We start from the raw sequence: 20,744 nt of genomic DNA, 5'->3' as shown, positions 1-20,744 counted from the left end.
TAACTGCATTCAGTGGTTGCAATAATAAAAAATAAAACCCCAGTGTAAAATAGTAACCACATTTCTCAGCCAATGACTTGGCATTCGGCTTGGTGAAGATCCAGTGCCACTTTCAAGCAAGGGCCAGGCTAACATTGTGTGAAACCATGCAGAATCGCTCACATCTCCCGCGGGCGCCACACCCAAAGCCAAAAGGTAAGCAAAGCTGCAATGAGACTTTCATTCGGAAGCACGGATTAGCCTCAGCTAGCAGCGCTAGCTTCTGATAAGCGACACATACTCGATTGATCCATAAAGGCAGTGCACGAAGCGCTGCCTCCATGAGTGAAAATTCTTTCATCGTGTTTATTGACGCTCCAAACGATGCACTCCGCGCCCCCTCGTCGCCATGGCAACAAACGCCGGACTCAACGTTGCCGAAGTATTATATGTCAATGAATTAGTCGCGCCGAACGAGTTGTGCGCTTTCCATGCAGTCAAGTCTTACCAATTCCCAGATGCGAGAGATGCTCGTAAAGAGTCAAGCTGTGTTCACCGATGCAGTGGCTCTTCAAGGCAAACAGCTGACATATGTCCCGGGCAACAATGTCACTGGGGACCTCCACCACCCTGCTGGTGTTGTCTTCATTATAAATCTTAATTACCTGCAAACACAAGCATTTGATGTCAATCGAAACAAATGTTTTTTTATTGCGATGTGAGACTCTTCTAAAGTTACACTAGGAGCTTTTATAGCTGGTCTGAGGGACAGCATACATGATTAATACTACAATTTGAAGAAGAAGAAGAAAAAAAAAATCAGACCAGGCCAAGTAGTCCTATGTGCATGTAAAAGAAGAGACGTAAGTGAAGTGGAACAAACCATTTGGATGGAAAGACACTTGAGGCGAGGCGAAAAAGTGGCGAAATGAAACGAACCATAGATTCCCTCCGGCGGTGGCCTTGGCTTTAATAGGCAGGTAATTATTTGTTCCGGTGGATCGTCCACTTGAACAAATAAATGCCGTTCCTCTTTTATTCCCCCCCCCCCTCCCCCCCCCCTCCCTGGTAGGAGGCATGGCATCTGTAAAGCTGTCATTGTGTTGGAGCGGAGTTTAAAGAGAAGGCGGAGGATTCCAGAACAAAAGTTTCCTCGCTTGAGGGAGGCGAAAGAGCTTTTCAAGTGGATTGATTTCATGTGGTACGAACACGACCAAGTCATGTCCAGAAAAATCCTTTTAAACAAATAAATGGAGGGAAAGAGGTCATAATCAAATATGATTGACTTCATTCATGTGTTAATTACTGTATTTTTTATTTATTTATTTTTTGACAGATTCATTGCCTTTTGGAGTCCTCAACATGTCTGGAAATTCAATCATGTTTCTTGGTGGACATGCATGTCATCATTATTAAAGCTTGAAAAGGTATATAGTTTAGATTGGGTTACTTTTACCAAAAATTGGGTTAACTATTTACCATACCGTAATTATTTTTGACCCCGTAGATGGTGTTGGAAGTCTGGATTTGACAAGGTCGTGATTATTACAATACGAAGCTACATAGCTGTGAATTTTGAGCAGCTTGGGTTACTTTTTATCAAATGTTGGGTCAATTATTTTGGTCTAGCAGATTGGGTTTGAAGATTAGATTTGACAAGTGATTGTGATTATTACAGTATGAAGCTATATAGTGTCGCTGCGGATTTGGAGCAGATTGGGTTACTTTCACTGAAAGTTGGGTTCATTATTTTGACCCAGCATTTTGGGTTGAAGATTGGATTTGGCAGGCATCGTTACAGTATTAAGGTATAGAGCTGTGGATTTTTGAGAAGATTGGGTTACTTTTACCCACTTATTTTGACCCAGTCGATTGGGTTTAATATTGGATTTGGGCAGCTTGAAGAGCTGAACCTGGTTGACATTTTTTTTGTGACCGTTTTGCAATGTACGGAAGTTGAAATGAGTAAATATAATGTAACATTCTTTAATAAAAAAAAAAATACTTTAACCCAACAGTATGGGCTGTTTTTACCCATTTTTTTTTTGTATCAAAATTTTAATGTGTGGGCCAAGTCCTCAAGACTCCTCATCCCAATGCATTGGATTCTCTATTTCCAGTTTGGGATACTTTTGACCCAGCATCTATCTACCTACCTAAACTGTGCTAAAATGAAAAAAAACAAAAAAAAAACCTTATTACATTGCAATGGCAGAATTGTTGAAATACCAACAGTGCAAAGCTGCATGTGTTGTCGGCCGCAGGAAAACAGCCAGTGTGCCAAGCAAAGCGTAAATCTACACATTGCGAGCGTGCACGGCTGAATGGTCTTGTTGACCTTATCTCAAGGATGGGACAGTGTGAGCCACTTGGCCAATTAGACGCGTCTGCTTTAACCTTGAACCGCACCCCCACAGCTGCAGCTCTATCTGAGTGATGGCGAGGAGGTGGCCTCCAGCTTTGTCTAGCCGCACAAGCAACTCGCAGCGAGTCGCCGCAAAGACGCTGGGAAAGCAAATAACCTTTGCTTAACTGCCCCTTTTCACTTTAATGTCGCCTTTTTTTTTCTTTTTCTTTTTTTTATTGTCGCCATCAGACAACCGCGGCTAAGTCACACACACCTGACATTCAAGTCAATTACATAGAAACATGCATACTGATGCCTTGAGATGCGAGTGGGATTCGTTTCAGCCACCATCCCAAGAAAACTAAAAAAAAAATGTTGTCATGTGTTTTTGATAAGCAAAATAACACATCACAAATATGATATAACATTGCACATATGTCCCGACACAACGCATTTTTGAGAATGTACTCAACTGTATAATAAACGACAAACAAATGTTCCTTCCTGCATGGTGTGACTACGATTGCGCACCTAAAAAAAATAAAACAATTAAATACAGTTCTCACTGACAATGGCAATAAAATTGATTCTGATTCATTTTTGCCAAAGTTAGCACACCAATCACCAGTTAAGCTAGTAGTCACATTTCACTCCTCAAACATGAATAGCTAGCATAGCCCTAGCTAGCAACTAGCTGTTTTAGGCACACAGAAAGGAACTGTACTGTTTTAGGTACACACACACAAAAAAGAAAGAAAGAAAGAAAGAAAAATAAACTGTACTTTGGGTTGGTGGAGACAACTTAGCCAGGAAGCAAATTTTGATGTAGCTTAACTATCTTTTTGTTATTTTATTGTAGCTTAGCTAGCTACATTTCTTGGACAGGTAGCTTCAGTGTTGCTAAGCTACATTCATCAGGATTATGCTCAAATATTTTCCCAACTAAGTTGTCTAATAAGAGCCAAACTTCAATTTAGTAAACTCCTGGTTTATTCCTATAGAAAGTTTTACATTTTAAAACATTCCAGGAAGTTAAAACTAAGTTTAAACTATTTAAATAATCAAACCATTAAATGCTTGCTTTGCTAATTTTTTTGACACTATGGCAGCTAAGAAAAAAAAAAAAAAAGGTTTGATGGCTGCACCGAGTGCCTGAAGTGATTATTTTCATGATTACCTCATATAAAATCAAGCAGGTTTGCATTGCGGAATTCAATTGCGATTCCACCGTATGTTTAATATTGTGATTGTAGCTGTGAAGTGCATTGCAGTACTGGATCTTATGTCGTTCTTTTAATCAATCAAGACAAAATACAGGTGAATCTTTAATTATAGGAATCCCCAAACACGACGAATTGGAATTGTCGCCCTTTTAAGCAAAGTACCTTCATTTTCAGGAGTCTCAAAAGCATTCGGACAATTGTCATAATTGCAAATATAACGTAGCTATGAAATGAAGGAAGTTTGGTGCGTGAATCATATTACAGCTGTAGTATAGGTTGTCCTTGTCTTTTCTAAAAACGACAGTACATTGTTAACCACTGAAGACAATCAAATTGACAAAGCAAATAATGTAAGGAACAAAAAACTATACTGGTAATTAAAATTAAAATTAAAGCAAAACTTGATTTCATACTGTAACTTTTAGATTTACTCAAAAAACAAAATTAACCTCACATGAAAAGACAACTAGTACTGAGGTTACTTGTAAAAGGAAAAAGGCTGTACCCTAATTCAAAATAAAAACGTTACGGACCGGTTTCCTACCCGCTTCTGTAGACTAAGAGGTGTGATGGCAGGCAAGGTTACTCTTCTTGCACGGAAGTTCATGCTGTAGTCTTCAAGGACAATCCCACAAAACATCCATACATAGCCACGATTTTTCCGACGATATTTGTTACCGACGACGTGCAAACTGGACTCGAAATCCTCTCTATGGGTGACTTGCAGTGAGTGGCGCTACATTCAAATGGGAGTGAGACGTGTAGCAAGTGTGAGAAACAAGTCATGTTTCCTCCCCAAAACACAAACTCCTCCTTTGCCCTTGGAAAGCAAAAAGCTTCCCATTCTCCCATCTTTTTTTTTTTTTTTTTTTGGGTGGAAAGCCTGAAGCAAACATGTTTTTATTTTCATTTTGTTTAAGCATACAAGGCCACGGAGGGCGAGAGAAATTGCACGATCGCTCGTACACTCTTTAGTCACAAGTCCGCATAACGGATAGTGACGACTGATGTCTACTATTTGTCACATCGTATACTCACCAGCCATTTCATTAGCTACACGAGAACCTTACAAAACTAACACGCTTGCCCCCCCCCCAAAAAAAAGTATATCTTATCAGAGCAAGCCGACCATATCCATGATAAGTAAAAAATATACACACAGAGAACTAAAACCCTAAATGACCTTTTCCAACCCTTTTATTAAATTATGTCCTGGAAATAAAACCCACACACACTCCCAACATAATTTGTAGTGTTTTGACAAGTTTGTCCAAAGCAAAAGATAACGCGGTAGAACATTAGCTTCACCGGCAAAAATCAAGTTAGTTTTCATGCAGGAGCTGTAATGAAATGCAGCCATTCTTCACAGATGATAAAGAATATATTCATGCGGGTGAATTATGTCTACACTTTTAGTAAAAAAGTAAAAAATTACAAGGAGGGTTATATGTCCTTTGTTTATGGTGGTACTGACAGACCACTTCCTGCTTTTTCATTAAATTGTTTTATATCCATGTTTTTTTAAAATAGAAAAATACTGTATTTACTATTGTGTTGGTGTGTACAGTACGTGTACAACAATCCATTTTCCTTTTCGTTACTTGTTCTGAACTTATACAAAAGTGATTTGTTTAAAAAATAGGATAATGTGTTTGGGTCCCAGCGTGACAACAGTTGAGAACCATTGCTATGCTATATATGCTAATTGTTAGCCGTGTGCTTATGCCGCCATCTCGTGGTGGGAGTCTGAAGCGTATTTTCCATTTTTCAGTCAAATGTTTTCCCGTAACAGGACAGTGCACCTTAACCCACTTTTTCTATATTAAAATGAAAACTATTGTTGCACAAATTAATTCTCAATATACAAAACTCTAATGATAATTCAAATTAGGGCTGCTCGATTACAAAGAAAATATTAATTATTTTGGTAACAATTGAAATCACGATTAGGACGATCATTTATTTTTTGGGGACAAAACAAGAAAATGTTTAAACGTAAAAATTATTAAGACAAATAAAATTATTTGAACAACTAACGCGAGTTCCTTTTGGGTGAAACAAAATTTATTAAATTATATATATATTTTTTAAGGTGCAAACAACTCAAAATCAGTATTAATAAAATACAATTGTAATTATATTTCGATTAATTGCACAGCCCTGCTTTGCCACCAGATCCCCAAAATGCACTTGAATCTATTTTATTAGCATTACCCTCCCCTCCTTGCATCCAAATATAGCACATGCCATATATTTAACCCCAGGGCGGGCGAACACAAACGTTTGGCACCAATCATGGCCCACCCTCATCACTCATAAGACTTGCAAGCAGCAGCAGCAACAAAAGAAAAAAAGAAAGCAGAAGGAGCAGCCTTCCCATAACAGGGTGGACTTTATCTCGCAACGCAGCACCCGGACTGGTGAGAGTCCAGACAGGCAGACGCTGCCACTTATCACAGTAGCTCAAATGAATTGGAATTAATGGAGCCCACACATGATAACAAAGTCGCCACTACTCCCATAACACGGGCGGCCCGAGACGCTTTGTCCTTGACCGGGCTCGATCCAATCGAGATCCCCGAGTGAGGTCAATTAGCGAGTCCGTAACTCAAATGTATATATGCACGTATACAAAAAAAAAAAGACAAAAGGTGTAAATATGCTTTGGCTTAAAACTGTCACTAGACATTTTAGTCAAAAAAGCGCTGAAGAATATGATGTAGCATCCATTTTATTACAATATTTAAAGTCAAAACAAGACTTGACATCTGACTGATTTAACAGGAAGTATTTATAGTTGCTCCAAAATTAGAAAGACGTATTGAATGAAATCAGCATCTAATTGCAGTACATGTGCAGATTCAAGCTTAGTGCAACATTTACAACCCTAAGAAATGACATACAGCAAGCAGCATTTAAACGGTTGCGAGTTATGGTATACAATATTCCTCTATTTTTGGCACATTTGCATTATTTTTTTTATTCGCAATACAATTTGATTGAGTTTGGCCTTAAACTGACCCAAACTCAAACCCATGTCCAGTAAATGCCGTGACGCTAAATTGGTATTTTTGTATATGACTGTACTTCTGATGTAGTTACCCACAGGTGCATATTTACACAATAATGTAGTAGACATGGAAAATTGCTATTTTTTAGGGGGGGGGGGGTACACATTTATCAACTTGTGACAACTTGGCAGACAGAGTATAACTGCTCGACCTAGTGGGGAAATTGGTCAATTACACTATCCCGAAGCATTCAACATTTTGACCAAGGTAAAAAATAATAATAATAATAAAAAAAAAATCCATCCCTCCATTTAAAACCAAATAAATAATTAACAATTTTGTTTTCATTCAATCCAAAAATGTTAGGAATGTTGGAAGAAACAGTTTTTTTTTTTACCTGAGTTGCACTTGTCTTGCTCCAAGGTAATAAAGCGTCAGGGGCTGAGTGCGAGAGAGTCGGAGCGACCCGTTCATGAAGAGAAGGCGGACCAAGTGACACTTCTCTGGGCTCTTTTTTCAACCTGGTCAACACAACCACACAATTAAACGGAGACAAATAAATGCATCACATGGGTATAGAAAAAAACAAAAAAAAACATAGTTGCAATATTTGAGTCATCTAAGACACAATTGGAAAAAAAAACCAACAACTATAATTTCAGTCAGTCCATAGGTGTTTTTTGTATATTTTATGCATTAATTATTTTGTGTCTTCAGTGCTTAAGAAGTGCAATCCACGTTTACATATCATTTCACGAAACGTGAAAAATTTGAAGTGATAAAGCCACAGATTTCTTTGCATTGTTGTTGTAATCTGATTTATGATTCACCGGTTGTGTGCGGTATAATTTTTTTGAAGTTGTCATGGTGAACACTTAACACATTCACTGCCATTGACGGCTATAGACGTCAAAAATTAATTTGGACTATTTCTATTAGTTTAACATTTTTCCCCACTTTTGTTAACAAGAGTATGAAAACCTAGAATTTTTTTTCATTGTACATTTAGAACAGATATAAAATTTGTGATTAATCGCGAGTTAACTATTGAAGTCATGGGATTAATTATGATTAAAATATTTAATCGCCTGACGCCCCTAATTTTTTATATTTTCTTTTTCTCTTTTAAAAAGAAAAGATTAAATAAAAAATACTTTAAAAAAAAAAAGAGATGATTAAAAATGTGGGCCGTTAACTAGTTAAGTCATGCCATTAATTACAATTACAAATTTTAATCACCTGACACCCCTAATTTTTAATAATCTTTTCATTTTTAAAATAAAATAAAATAAAATAATTGTAATTATTATTTTTACCAATTTTTAACAATCTTTTTTTTTTAAAGAAAAGATTACAGATTAGGGGCGTCAGGCGATGACCATTTTTTATCGTAATTAATCGCATGAATTCACTGGTTAGCTCAAGATTAAACACAAATTTTATATCGGTTCTAATACAATAAAAACAATTCTAGGTTTTCATACAAAAGTGGGAAAAAATGTTAAACTAATAGAAAATAGTTCAAATGAATTTTTGACGTCTATAGCCGTCAATGGCAGTGAATGAGTTAAAAAAAGAAGAAGAAAAAAAAAAAAGTTCCTCTCGACTTTGCCGGCCGCTCTGCAAACAGCGCAGTTACTGAGTAACTCATTATCTCCCGCAGAGCAACAGGCGCCAGCTTTGATTCCAACATGGTCAACTTTTGCTGCTGCAATAATTCCCTGCACTTCACGTGATGTCATCTGAGCGGCATTACAGGTGCAATATCCACACGCTTTCGTATTGGACTTAAAAAACAACAACAGCGGCAGCAACATAAAGTGATGATTTCATACCTGTTGCATTCGCAGGGTGGTCTCGTGACATTTGGTGTCAGCAGAGGCTCTCGCGTGGAGACGACTTGTGCACTCCCATTACTTCGCCCGCTCCGGTAAATCTCCGCGTTGGCTCCAAGGCTTCCAGATAAGTCATGCGGTGCGTTATTCATATCACCACTCTTAAATCCAAGGCATCATCATCTATGGGGGGTGGGGTGGGGGGGGACAGGGTCAGGCGGGGCGGTCAGACGAGACCAGCGGTTAGCAGCGGAGTGACTGAGTGTGAGAGTGTACTGTAGTGATTGTGTAAGGGTGCTCCTCCACTCACGCATACTGTATTCATGAGTCATCCGCCTCATCTGCCGCCACACAAGGCGGCCTCAGTAGGGCAAGCCGACCCCTCCCACACAAATGTGATCCATCCGTTAACAATAAAGATATTTTAGACAGCGCGCCGTCGTCGCCCACTGTTGCAAAGCGACCAGTGAAAATTAACTTTGGCAAACTTTTGGACGTATTAAAAAATTCATTTACAAGTAAATGGCCGCCTTTTTGCAGAATATGCAATTGCACAATTTAATGCAGATCGCCGAGCATTTACAATATTAAAAGACATGGAATATTATTTTCATTCATTGTGTTTATTGATTTATCTAATTAAATTATTTGTTCATTGCAAAAAAAATTTTTTTTTAAACATTAATAGCAATTATAAATGTAACTCACGAAAATTCCAATGGACTTTTCCAGATTCTTATTGTATTTATTAATTTTTAAATTTTGGGGGGGGGAATTTGCTTGGGTAATTGCTGAAAACCACACCATTTGCAGATTTGTACTCAGGTTAAATCAATAAAAGTATTGCTTTGCCGCCATCTTATGGTATCATGGTGCTAAGGAATTAAAGCGGATATAAAAAGTCTACACACCCCTGTTCAAATGCCAAGAAAAATTAGACCAAGCTAAAGGATTTTTAAAAAACATTATTAATGTGACTTATAACCTGCAGCTCAATTGAATTTTTAAAACTCTTGAGAGTGCAAGTATGTGTAAACGACCCCCCAAAAAATAGTTGCACAGGTGTGCGCACCCTCTGCTTCAAGGTAAACAAACAAAAAAAAGTCAGGAAAAGCCTACTAAAACATCTGAACTTTATTTGGGGTTAGCCAGAGGCACTTTAAATGTTGCCAGGTGTGTTCTGACCCCCATTTAAGATGCAAATGAACGTGATTGGTTAATGCTGAACACTGTCATAGGTCAAGTTATTAGAGGGTGTGCAGACTTGTGCAACCACATTAACTCTGATATTTTTTCTTCCATATTTATCTTTGTCTGTTTCAATTCAAGCAACTTATGGGTCACATTAATGGCTGAAAAAATGTCATGCTCACTTGCATTTCAACAGGGGGTGTGTAGACTTTTTATATCCATTTTAACTGTTTTAACTGACACACAAACACTGCAGTGCACTGTGCAAACCAGCGTACTGTAGTCCCTTCTGTGCTGGACTTTGCACAAGGGTTGAAATTGAGAGCAGGGGGGGGGGGGGGGGGTTCATTTAGTTTGCAGTCAGACAGGATATTTACAAAAAGTAATGTTTTACAAAACAGACCAGCTTTTTTTTTTCTTTTTTTTAAAGAAAGCAGCATGCAAATGTGAGATGTCTAATGATTAATCAGTCTGGATTGACGAATCAATAAACCTTAACCAGTGCATTGCATGTTCACTTTAGCTTTAAATGCCAATACATTTAAAACAACTTAAACAAAACAATAATAATGAGTATGATCAACTTTCAAATCAAAACACAAATATCAGACAAAAGTTCAGAATTCAAGCTTTTACCATCATGGTCTTTAAATCTAGATGCCGTCAACAACTCAAGACAGCAACTTTTTTTTTTTTTGCAAAAGTATTGGAACATATGACTGATGGGTGTAGCTGCGTGATACTTTTATTTATTTATTAAAAATGTGGCTTTGGGTTTCACCTGTGAAAACTGCATTTGCTGTTATGCAAACATAATAGCCGATACAGCAATTTGGAAAGTTTGCCAACATTGCCAATGTCACAGCTCGCTCGTTTTCTGGGTTTGGTCACATGACATCAGAAAATAGGGAAAAATGTTCATCTTTGTTTTCCAAAGTAAAAGCAGATGTTTGTGAATGTTTTTTTGTTGTTGGTTGATACAAAAAAAAAAAAAGTCTGCTTGCATGGAGGGCTACAAAAACTGGAGAATATTTACAGTAAGACTAAAATGTAGACAATTTCAAATTCATTTGATAGTCAATTAGTTGTTAATTAATCAATTAGTTGTTGAACATATCCTATTGTTCCTATAACAACTAATACTTATTGTCACATGACAACTCCTCTATTGGAATTGTGGTTTCATTTCCAGTCCAGTTCATCGTATCCCCCCCCCCCAATTGTTTTTTTGAAAAAGTGACATACCTTGTGCCTCTTTAAGTGGTGGAAGTCCGAGCGCTCTCATCGGCTCCTCGGTGGCGGCGAGAGCGACACCCCGACTGAGTTGTCAGGTGTTTTGTGCGCAACGCGAAACGCGTCACACGCCTTGCTGAGTGTACACTCGATTGTTTGCAGTGTCCGATTTCAGCGATTCGTGCAGGAAAAACCTGTCGCCTTGTACACATGCACCAAGGACTTCCATGGGAGCTGTTGAAATGATAAAAGCTTTATTGCTTACAACACCGTTTGACTGCAGCAACGAGTGTCGTTCAGGTTTATTAACATCATTCAAATGAAAACTCATACATGTTAAATATAAACAATGCAAACGAGGGGCATTTAGTACCACAAGTCAAACCTGGTCTTTCCCAAAAATCATAAATCCATACGTAGATACGAAAATAAATGATCATAAAATGATATTATTACAACTCTGAAAATCATCTTTATAATTTATACAATTTCTCTTATTTTGATATCCTGGTCCAGGACAAACGGTAACGCATTTAATGCAAGACAGCACATCACGCAAAATAAGAGATCCTGAATATTAAATTATGCAAGTCAACCGAGGCGGTTATGCAAATGTGAGCAAATAAAACAAAATACAGCAATTATTAATGCTCAAAATACATTACATCTACTGTATGTACACTGCCAATCAAAACAAAAAGACTGTTTGGCTCTCGTGCCGAAAAAGGTTTCAGGAACAAAAAAAAAACAAAAAACAGGATGTTCCCCTCCTGAAAGAAAGAGAATGATACATTTAGGAGTGAGATGTGATGTGCCAACATTTCGAGTAAGTCGCACAGAAATGAAGAAGCTCCTTACAGTAGATCATATTTCGTCATAAGGCACGGCTATGCTCGACTCGGTCCTTCCGTCTATCTGCACCTGCTCACTCGGTGACGTCGGTTGAACTTCCACTCCTTTTTCATTCGCCGCCTCCTCGGCCTGCGTTGAGAAAAACACCTTCATGTCAAGTCGGAATTATAAGAGTCCTGAAAAATAATATAACAAGGATGACTTTTGTAACAGTACAATCAGCTTTGACATTTTTATTAGATTTTGGCACTAATGTCTGTCTTGCTTTTTTTTTTTTTGTTCTTCAAAAAATAAATATTTACAAATATTTCAGCATAGTTCATTGTAGCTCTACACCGATACAAACTACAACCACAAATGATACAAAACAGATTGTTTTCTCCTACACACGTGATTTCACCCTTCGAATTATGAAGGAAATTACAATTAAAAACAAAAACAATCATTATAAAAGTGTAATGTTGTAAAACATTTCTGGGGTAAAAAAAAAAAAGAAAGAAAAAAAAAAGTAATTCATGAACCTCAAATTGCTTATATTATGCATATAGATGCCACAAGATGGCAGCAGAGCTTTCTTTAGTAAACAGGACTCCTTAATTGACTTAAACATGCTGTGTAGTTCGCCCTAAATTGCCACAAGTTAGCAGCAAAGCACTACTTTTTGTCTCAATGAAGCTCACTTCATCATAGTTTCCGTGAGTGCCTTGAGGAGCGAGTTCGTTTGGTGACAACGCTCAAATGATGTTTCCCGGCTGAAACAAAACAAAATGTTAATCCCTTCCAGTGATCAAAAACCCAAAATAAATGTTTGCAATGGGTTTTTAGAAACAAAAAATAGCACTTTGTAATTTATTTTCATTCTATACAATTATGTAAAAAGAAAATAAATAATAAATATAATAATAATAAAATAATGTCGTCATTCTATGTTTTAGTTGTAGGATATAAACAGACGGTATGTGAGACCTTATTGTTATATTATTGATCTATTCTACAGGTATTGGCTCTACTATTTGTATTTTAATATCCATTGCTTAAAGGGTTGTAAACATGACACTTATGCTATTTGTTAGCCGGCCTATGGTGTTTCCCGTATGTGTTAGCGTTAAGCTAAACGGACTCATCTAATGTTTAAACTTCAACTGAGCGAGGAAATAAACAGATTGAGGCCTTTTTTCAAATGATTATTTCTTTGTCAAGAATTGTCCAAACTGCTTCTTGTTGTGAAGTGCGTTAAGCTGATTTGTCTGCCACCATGCAGTGCGTCTATCTCAATTTTTTTGCTCACGTCAAAGAAAAAAAGTGTGGGGCCACTCGGATCTCAAGGCACCACTGCTACTTTGAATAAAAATCCTAAAAAGAAAATCAGCGAATGCAGTACCTAAAACACTCACCTTGAAGTTGATCCCTGCGTTTTGCCCGATGACCGAGTAGCGATTTGCAGCAGGAGAACAGGGCGTCGCCGGAGAGCTGGGTGATTTGGGGTTGCGGGACAGCGAGTGGCTCCGGTTGATGGCAGAGGACACGGCCTGGGCGAAGCGGGACGGCGTGGCGGGGGAATAAGGCTTGGGGGCCGCAAAGCTCCTCAGCTTCTCCAAGCTTAAACCGAAGTTCAGCTCTTTGGCCGGCAGGCTGCCCTGCCTCGTCAATCGTATGGCGCTCGCTTCAGTGGCGCCCGGCACGGGAGGGACGGGAGGAGGCGGCGGCGGCAACATTGCCCGGTCGATTTGATCCCCCGTGTGGTCGGAAGAGGAACTGCCACCTGGGCTCTTCTCCGCTGCAGACGTTACATAATACCCAGCTGACTTTTTGTGCTTTGACAAGCGGAAAGATCCGGGTTTTGGTCTGGTTGCGGGTGGAATTTTAGTCGCCTTGACCTCTCCCGGTGAACCTGCTTGAGAGGAGGGCGACCTGTCATCTGCTTTCGACGAGCTGCTTGGTGATGAGGCGTGAGTGGCTTCAGCGAGGCATCCGTTGACAGTGTTTGGTGCGGTAGTAGTAGTGCTGCTCAGTATTTGCTCCCTGGCTGGACGTGAGTCCTCGCCGACGTCGCCCGCGGCAACGGGGGGCGTCTCCAGTGTCAGTGCCACTTCAAAATATCTCAGCTTCTCGTTGGATTTGGGAGGCACGATGGTGTACGTCGTCATCCCCACCTTGGGGATGTAGTCCCTGGTTAACTCGTTGGAAGGCTTCGGCTTCAAATCGGGGGCCGGGGCGGCGTCCGACGCGGATTTCGGCGGCGACGACGAGCGGCACGGCGGCGTCTCGGAGGCTTGGCTGCATTTGATTGGCTCATCCGTTGAAGTAGCAATATCCATTTTCGCGCCGTCCGATTCCAAACAAGGATCCTTGGCAGAGGGTGGGACTTGATCTGCGTGCTCCTGTTGTTGATGCGGCGGCTTAGGGAGAGGCGGGAAATCGGTTTGTACTTGTGCATCCTCGCCGGCGGGACGGGACGCGGCGATAATCTCCGAGCTCGTCGGCGACTCCTCCTGGGGGCCGCCGATGGTTTCCTGAACACAATCAGCTTGACATTCTTCTGCAACAAGCTGGAGCGCCTGGAGGTCATTTGTTACGCCGCCACCGTCGACTTTTATGCTCGCAGGCGCTTCACTCGCGGGCCGAGCGAGTTCACTTTCAACTTGACACGAGACACTCTCTGTGTAAAACGGAAACGTTCACAATGTGAGGCAACTTATATAAAAAAAACTAAAAGCAGATCACTTATTTTGGAATTGATTAGTTTGCAACTTCTATTCTATATTCACTACTGGTATCTTTTGTATTATTATAACTGGCATGTCATCAACTAAGAGACTTTTATTTTTTTTTGTATTGAATGTTGACATATTATTATTATTACTACTTTTAAGCAGTTAATAATACTGCTTAAAAGTAGTAATAATAATAATTAACAAAGTTAATTTGTACGGATGCTGCAGAACTTTCAATCAACTTTTAAACCATTCCAAGTGTCAAAATGTTAAGAGCATCAGACTATTATTTTTTTTACATTCCACGTATATCTATTGTCTACTATTCCTATAAATCATCATTTTCCACAAGAAATAAAAAGAACAGCGAAATTAATGGAGAAATAAATAAAAAAATCTCAAAACAAATTTGCTTTAGTCAACTTCAAAATGTTCAATATTCCAATAATACTCTACTCCACTAATATTTCTACGTTCACAGTTGACTAAATTCCCCAAATGATTACTTTGACCAGTTTATACAAAAGTTCCTTCCTGTACCTGGACGCTAGTCATGGTTGTCCTTGGGGCTAAATAGTACCCACTGGCACCAGAGCAAAAAAAAAAAAAACATCCTTTTGAGTTGACATAGTCTCTCTTGTCTCCCTCCTCTCGCTTTCTCCTCCTCTGCTCACCCCTCCCCTCTAAGCTCATTGAGGAGGAAGGCGGGTCAAAAGCAACTCGCCTCCCATTAACTTCAGAGGTGGCTCGTTTACCCGCCTCTACAAGCAGACAATCATATTAAAAGAGCTCATTACCAGTGACAAACATTAGCCTATTAGCGGTTATTGAAATCTTGACTTTTGATCAGCCCATACTTGTTTAAGTCATCTGTTCAACTACAGTATAGTCATTTGACGTGATAATCAATTATTTTGACCAGTCCAGTATGGAACACTTCTCGCCAAAAGTCAAGCCTACTAGTGACCATGAGGGCAAGCACAATTTAAAAAAAAAAAAAAAAAAAGGGGGGGGGAGAGAAATGTTTTTTTTTTTATTCTATTAACTACCTTGAGCATTTCAAACTTTACATTACAAATCAAGCACTTTGAAACATTAATATTATTAGATTACACCAAAGTAAATGCAATAGAAATCGGTTAATAAATAAAAAAAATTAAAATAAAAGTTAAATAAAAATAAATGATTTTACAAAAAATAATCCAAAGTAGTCAAATAAGCACAATAAAAGCCATACCAGCCAGTTGATACAAGTTTGGGCCCTCCGGCGTCCTCTCATCAGTTTGAATAGTCGAATCATTTGTGGTGCTCTGTGACTGACTACCAGAATCAAGCACATTTTAAGAATTAAAAGTATTCTCTAGAAAAAAAATGAATAAAAAAATGTTGCTTTGAAAAATCTTAAAATTCGTACTTGCCATCTGATGATCGATCACAAGACTGATCTTCCCCACAGCTTTTGTCAGACATAGAGCTGACACTAAGATCTTCTTTCTGGATCTCACTTGCAGCTGCCGACGTCTCCTCCAGGATCTCCTCCAGTGTTTTAGCTCCTGCCGAGTCTGTGAAAGTGCATACTGTATGTGAATGCACAAAACAGCTGTGTGAACTTGTTTCAGCCAATAAACGCCAGCTGTTTAGGCCAATATGCTTGAATTTGTTAACAAAAAGAGGACTCAAATCAAATTTACATGCAACCATCTGTGTGCGTATAAACAAAACTCACAGTCGCACCCATGTGCATATCTATTCCAATTTGTAGGCATTTAAGTGTCATCAGTGCAGTAGTGAGGGGTCAACAGGTTCATTCATTTGTCCAGCGTTTCCTTCATGTGTGTGTGTGTGTGTGTGTGTGTGTGTGTGTGTGTGTGTGTGTGTGTGTGTGTGTGTGTGTGTGTGTGTGTGTGTGTGTGTGTGTGTGTGTGTGTGCATACTCTTCCATGTGCATCTCTCAAATTAGCATTCGATGAACGTGATAAGATCACAAGCGCAGAGGTGATTTCAGAACAACTCGAACGAAAGCACAATATAACCACCATGTGATGTTGATATTTGCTATGAAGCACAAGACCGAGTCGCTCATAAACATCAGGAGGAGGAGACACGAGGACAAGTCGAGGAATGTCATTTTGGTGCTGTGACCGCTGGAGGTCAAACTTCCTCTCGATTAAGTCGGGGTGACGACACCGTTTCTCCCCCGATGTAAACACACCACGTTTGTTTTAAGAGAGCCAGGCTGGAGCGTTAAATCGTTTTATTGTTGCTTTAAATTGCTTTGTGTTCAGTCCGGGGTGGAACTTCCCTCACAGGACTATACAATAAATGGTAAAATGTGTGTGGACAATTACCGGAAAGTAACTCCAAAAGCGGCCAATTCCACCTTGGAAACATACAAAGGGTTTGCAAACACACTGTCCTTTGAAATTCAATGACAAAAATTAGCTTCCAGAAATTCCTTCTTTTTTCCATCTTCTTTTAAGATTCAACATTTTGTATTTTTATCAAATTATCATTGAGAACTTGGTAATCAATATACCCAAAAGAGGACAATACAACAGAGACCCTTTCATCAAGGCACCTTATCAAAATGTGATTGAATTACATTTTTATGGGAGACCATAAAAATCATATTAAAAAGGTCAAACGTCTAACAAGTTGAACTGGTGAATAACATCCACCAGGGGGCACAAGAGTCACATAAAAGAATCCAAACAACCTAGCTGGAGGGCAAACTTTTAGTGGATGAGCAATAAAATTCATTAACGGTCAACAGCAAAGTTTAATCAGAGAGCTTTATGTGTCCCCCAACAGATTTTTGACACAGATATAATTTTTTTTATTAATTACGTTTAAAAAATAAATAAAAAATAAATTCTTGTTTTAAATTTTGCCCCATAAAAACTTGTGCAATATGGATTGTACCATGCATTGTAATTTATAGTTATGTTTCAGGAAAAAAAAATCCACCAGTTGTTGAACCTAACCTTCAAATCATAAATATTACTAAATATAAAAATACCATTATTATTATTATTATTATTATTATGAGGGCATAAAAAAATCATCTAGTAATTATAACTTGCATCTGTTATTTAAGAAAAATAGTAAAAAAATGTTGACCACTCTTAATGAGTTATGGATGTATACAGTGCACTGATACAACAAAGCCAAACCTTGAACATTATCTTGAGGAGGAACCGTTTCCGGGGCAGTACTGCTTGGGGATGTCGGGGGTTGAGGAGCCTTGCGCTTGGTTCTCTTCAGTGAAGACTCTGCTGAGGAGCCGCGACTTAAACCAGAAACCTACAACACATTGAAATAAATAAAAATCATTTCTACTGATGATTAAATGATGTATTGCGTTAATATTTGAAAATGGCGTCGACCAACCTCACAGTCCACTAGTGTCGCCGGTTCAGAGTAGAGCCTCTGGCGAGCGCCGATGTCCGAGCGGCAGCTTTGAGACACGACGATGGGGGGCTGAGGCGCCCGTCTCTTCTTGGGCACGTCACCGACGGGCGACGTCGGCGACGCGAGCGCAGGTGAGCAGGAGCTGGGCAAGGCCATGCTGAGCGGTCGAGGCTTGCTCACCAGCACCGGAGAAGCCGGGGCACTGGCCGTCGTGGCCTTTAAAGAGCAAACATCCAATCAGGACACGATAAGACCTCTGCTCCATAACCACACGGCACGTGGGCCCACCAATGGAAACGCTAAGTCAACAAACCTCCCTCTCAATGTTTACATTTACTAACTCGTATTGTGGAATCGTATGTGCACTTCACAGTCACACCACCGAATTTTAACAAGCCTAAAAGAGTGCTGCTTAAAGTTGGAACATCTTGTTTTACTAATACCGCCCTGAAAATGTCACCAAATGAGCATTATCTTAGCGTCGTTTAGGTGTACCTAATGAAGAGGCCAGTGAGCGTATAGAAAGCTTAACATACCTGCTCAGTTGTTTTTTTGCTTTTCCTAAACTTGCTGAAAAGGCCCTTGTTTTCTTTTTCTTTCTGATTTTTATCTTTTCCAGGCGTCACTGCAACTGGAAGAAGACATTTGAGTTCCAAGTCGGAAAATAAAAACTGAAATCGAGGAAATGATCAAAACAGATTCCCCCCTACCTGCTTGTGTGGGTGAGGCCGGACACGCAGGCGAGTCGGTGTGTCCTGCAAGTCAATAAGGACACTGTCACTAAACAGGCGAGATGGCGTAAATATATGACAAATCCCCAAAACGTCATGACAAAATATGTTGCAAAGTTTGCTAGGGAACTACCTCTTGTATCTTTTGCGTAAACCTCCCTGATTGCGTAATCGTTTAGGGAGCGGGACAAGTCCAAAGGGGCCAGTGATTGCACATCTCTCAACAGAATTGTTGTCTCCTCTGCAAATTCACATTTCTCACAGATTGCGGGTAAGAGTTCAGTCAGGGGAATCTGAGGGTTGACTCTTAAAATAGCTTTCTGGGTTGTCTTGTAGTTTATCACCATCCGAACAGTGGCCTGAAGAATAGAGATCATTTGATTTGAATGGAAAAAAAACAAACATAAGTGTGTTAATGTGATCGGGGTGGTTAGATGTACCTCAGGCTTTTGAGGAGCCATCTTCTTATTTTTATCATCCCCCTCCCCTTTAGGTTTCAGTAAGATCTTCTCGGCATCCAAGGTTCCGATGAGAGCGCTGGGCTTGAGTTTGACGTTGTGCCGGCCAGCCGTAATCAGTTCCAAGGTGTAACTTGACGGGTTGAGGTGATACCGCGCGCAGAGAGTCACCAACAGATCCATGAGAGGCTTGCTGAAAGACGCACAGACACAAAATTGGCACGGGGGATCAGAAAGAGGAGTGCTGAAACCTCCTGTAACAGTTATAACATGCAAAGTGCAAATGTGTTCCCTGAGTGATCATCTTCCACTCTGAAGGCGTGTGAGGTTAATTTGCATCTTCATTTTAACACAAAAAAAAACAAAAGACCCGTTTCCTTAAAATGGAACCCAAAGGGCAGCAGATTCAATGAAAACAGCAGAGGCCCCGGAATTGAACCCTGTGGAGCTCCATACATCTTTATACATGTGAATTCATATTGTCATTCGGCCATTTTTTTTTGGTTTGACATAGTATGAGAGGGTTACAACATGACACTGCCCCAGACAGCAACGGAAGGTACACTAGTGCAATATTGTCCGAGTTTGGTGTGGAAGAACACTGATGAACTATGAACTCAGATGAGGTTGAGAAAATTGTTCTTATGGACAAATGGACAAAAATGACCACAGATATACTTCACGTCTTCCCAGAAGAAGAGTGGAAATAGTTATTGCAGCAACTCCATACTGTCTTCCATCTCGGTGGGCGCACCAGCCAGGTGTCCACAGTTTACATAATTTTTTTTTTTTTAGGGGTGTCAGGCGATTAAAATTTCTAATCGTAATAAATGGCATGACTTCAATAGTTAACTCACGATTAATCACAAATTTGATATCTGTTCTAAATGTATATTTTTTCCCCAAATTTTCATACTCTTGTCAACATAAAAGTGGGGAAAAATGTTAAATAGAAATATGGCTGCATCTTTTAGTTATTGATACAGTAATTTCATAATAATTCATAAAATTGAGGTAAAATTAAAAAGATGTACTGTAAAAAATGAGTGTGATATTGATTTGAGTTGGTAATTTTTCTGCCACTAGATGGCATAATTGCATTTGTAAGACATTGGTGACAGCTTTGTGCATTTTTCTTTTCATATTAAGGGCTATCTAATCTTTCACATAAAGTAACTTGTGAAATTCTGCAATTTTTTAAATTGTAAAATACAACGACGCCAGTCTCCACAAATATAATACATTATTATTAAATTTATGACTGCTAAATTTAACGTGGACGTGTCTGCTGATCATTACTCGCACGTTAAAGGAACATAAAATTAACTCCAAATTAATGTACTAATTTTGACACCACATTTTTTTTTCTTTACTGCTGCATCGCACTGGAACACACAATACCTTTGAACGTAATGCAAAAAATAAATCCTCTAAACTTCTATGAGTGTGCTAAGAGCAGCTTTTTGAGGGGGAAAAGAAGGCAAGGAATTTGACGGGTAATCCTTTTTTTATCAGGATTGGTGCGATGTTTCTTAAGAGGTCGAGGAGCAAGTGATATATCTAGGAAAGGTTTATAAACAAAGTGAGAGAGATAGTGAAACTGTGGGAAGACAAACGGTGTAGTGACATAGCAATGCTGTTAGCTCACCGTTAGGAGATGCTCAATCTAAACTTGACAGTCGAAACTTTGGCCATCTTGTGTCAGACAATCAGGTTATTGATTTGATCTTTCATAAATGGTTGATAACTGTGTGTAAAT

At 39.2% G+C, this 20,744-nt stretch overlaps 2 protein-coding genes and 1 long non-coding RNA gene across 7 annotated transcripts in view; 1 reads left to right on the top strand and 2 right to left on the bottom strand.

Moving 5' to 3' along the window:
- Positions 1 to 10,958, bottom strand: part of grb14 (growth factor receptor-bound protein 14) — a 21,042-nt gene extending 10,084 nt beyond the window's left edge. For both annotated transcript variants that reach the window (XM_086091085.1, XM_086091086.1), the window contains exons 1-4: positions 10,832 to 10,958; positions 8,396 to 8,578; positions 6,958 to 7,081; positions 488 to 644 (exon numbers count right to left, since the gene is read on the bottom strand). In XM_086091085.1, the coding sequence (XP_085947211.1) occupies positions 488 to 644; positions 6,958 to 7,081; positions 8,396 to 8,547 (433 nt within the window). In that variant the 5' untranslated portion in view covers positions 8,548 to 8,578; positions 10,832 to 10,958. The remainder of the gene's footprint in view (positions 1 to 487; positions 645 to 6,957; positions 7,082 to 8,395; positions 8,579 to 10,831) is intronic.
- LOC147164853 (uncharacterized) overlaps positions 8,225 to 20,744 on the top strand; it is a 22,953-nt gene continuing 10,433 nt past the window's right edge. Inside the window, exons 1-2 of the long non-coding RNA XR_015096677.1 lie at positions 8,225 to 8,318; positions 8,411 to 8,534. This is a non-coding gene — a long non-coding RNA (uncharacterized LOC147164853). The remainder of the gene's footprint in view (positions 8,319 to 8,410; positions 8,535 to 20,744) is intronic.
- Positions 11,055 to 20,744, bottom strand: part of cobll1b (cordon-bleu WH2 repeat protein-like 1b) — a 25,497-nt gene continuing 15,807 nt past the window's right edge. For all 4 annotated transcript variants that reach the window (XM_086091081.1, XM_086091082.1, XM_086091083.1 and 1 more), the window contains 11 exons: positions 18,968 to 19,178; positions 18,661 to 18,886; positions 18,507 to 18,551; positions 18,333 to 18,427; positions 17,776 to 18,012; positions 17,559 to 17,688; positions 15,800 to 15,947; positions 15,623 to 15,705; positions 13,066 to 14,330; positions 11,678 to 11,800; positions 11,055 to 11,589 (listed from right to left, as the gene is read on the bottom strand). In XM_086091081.1, the coding sequence (XP_085947207.1) occupies positions 11,684 to 11,800; positions 13,066 to 14,330; positions 15,623 to 15,705; positions 15,800 to 15,947; positions 17,559 to 17,688; positions 17,776 to 18,012; positions 18,333 to 18,427; positions 18,507 to 18,551; positions 18,661 to 18,886; positions 18,968 to 19,178 (2,557 nt within the window). In that variant the 3' untranslated portion in view covers positions 11,055 to 11,589; positions 11,678 to 11,683. The remainder of the gene's footprint in view (positions 11,590 to 11,677; positions 11,801 to 13,065; positions 14,331 to 15,622; positions 15,706 to 15,799; positions 15,948 to 17,558; positions 17,689 to 17,775; positions 18,013 to 18,332; positions 18,428 to 18,506; positions 18,552 to 18,660; positions 18,887 to 18,967; positions 19,179 to 20,744) is intronic.

Source organism: Leptonotus elevatus, chromosome 12 (assembly GCF_054856555.1).
Source record: "Leptonotus elevatus isolate MCC_2025b chromosome 12, RoL_Lele_1.0, whole genome shotgun sequence".
Classification (NCBI taxonomy): domain Eukaryota; kingdom Metazoa; phylum Chordata; class Actinopteri; order Syngnathiformes; family Syngnathidae; genus Leptonotus; species Leptonotus elevatus.
This window is presented reverse-complemented; position numbering and strand designations above follow the sequence as displayed.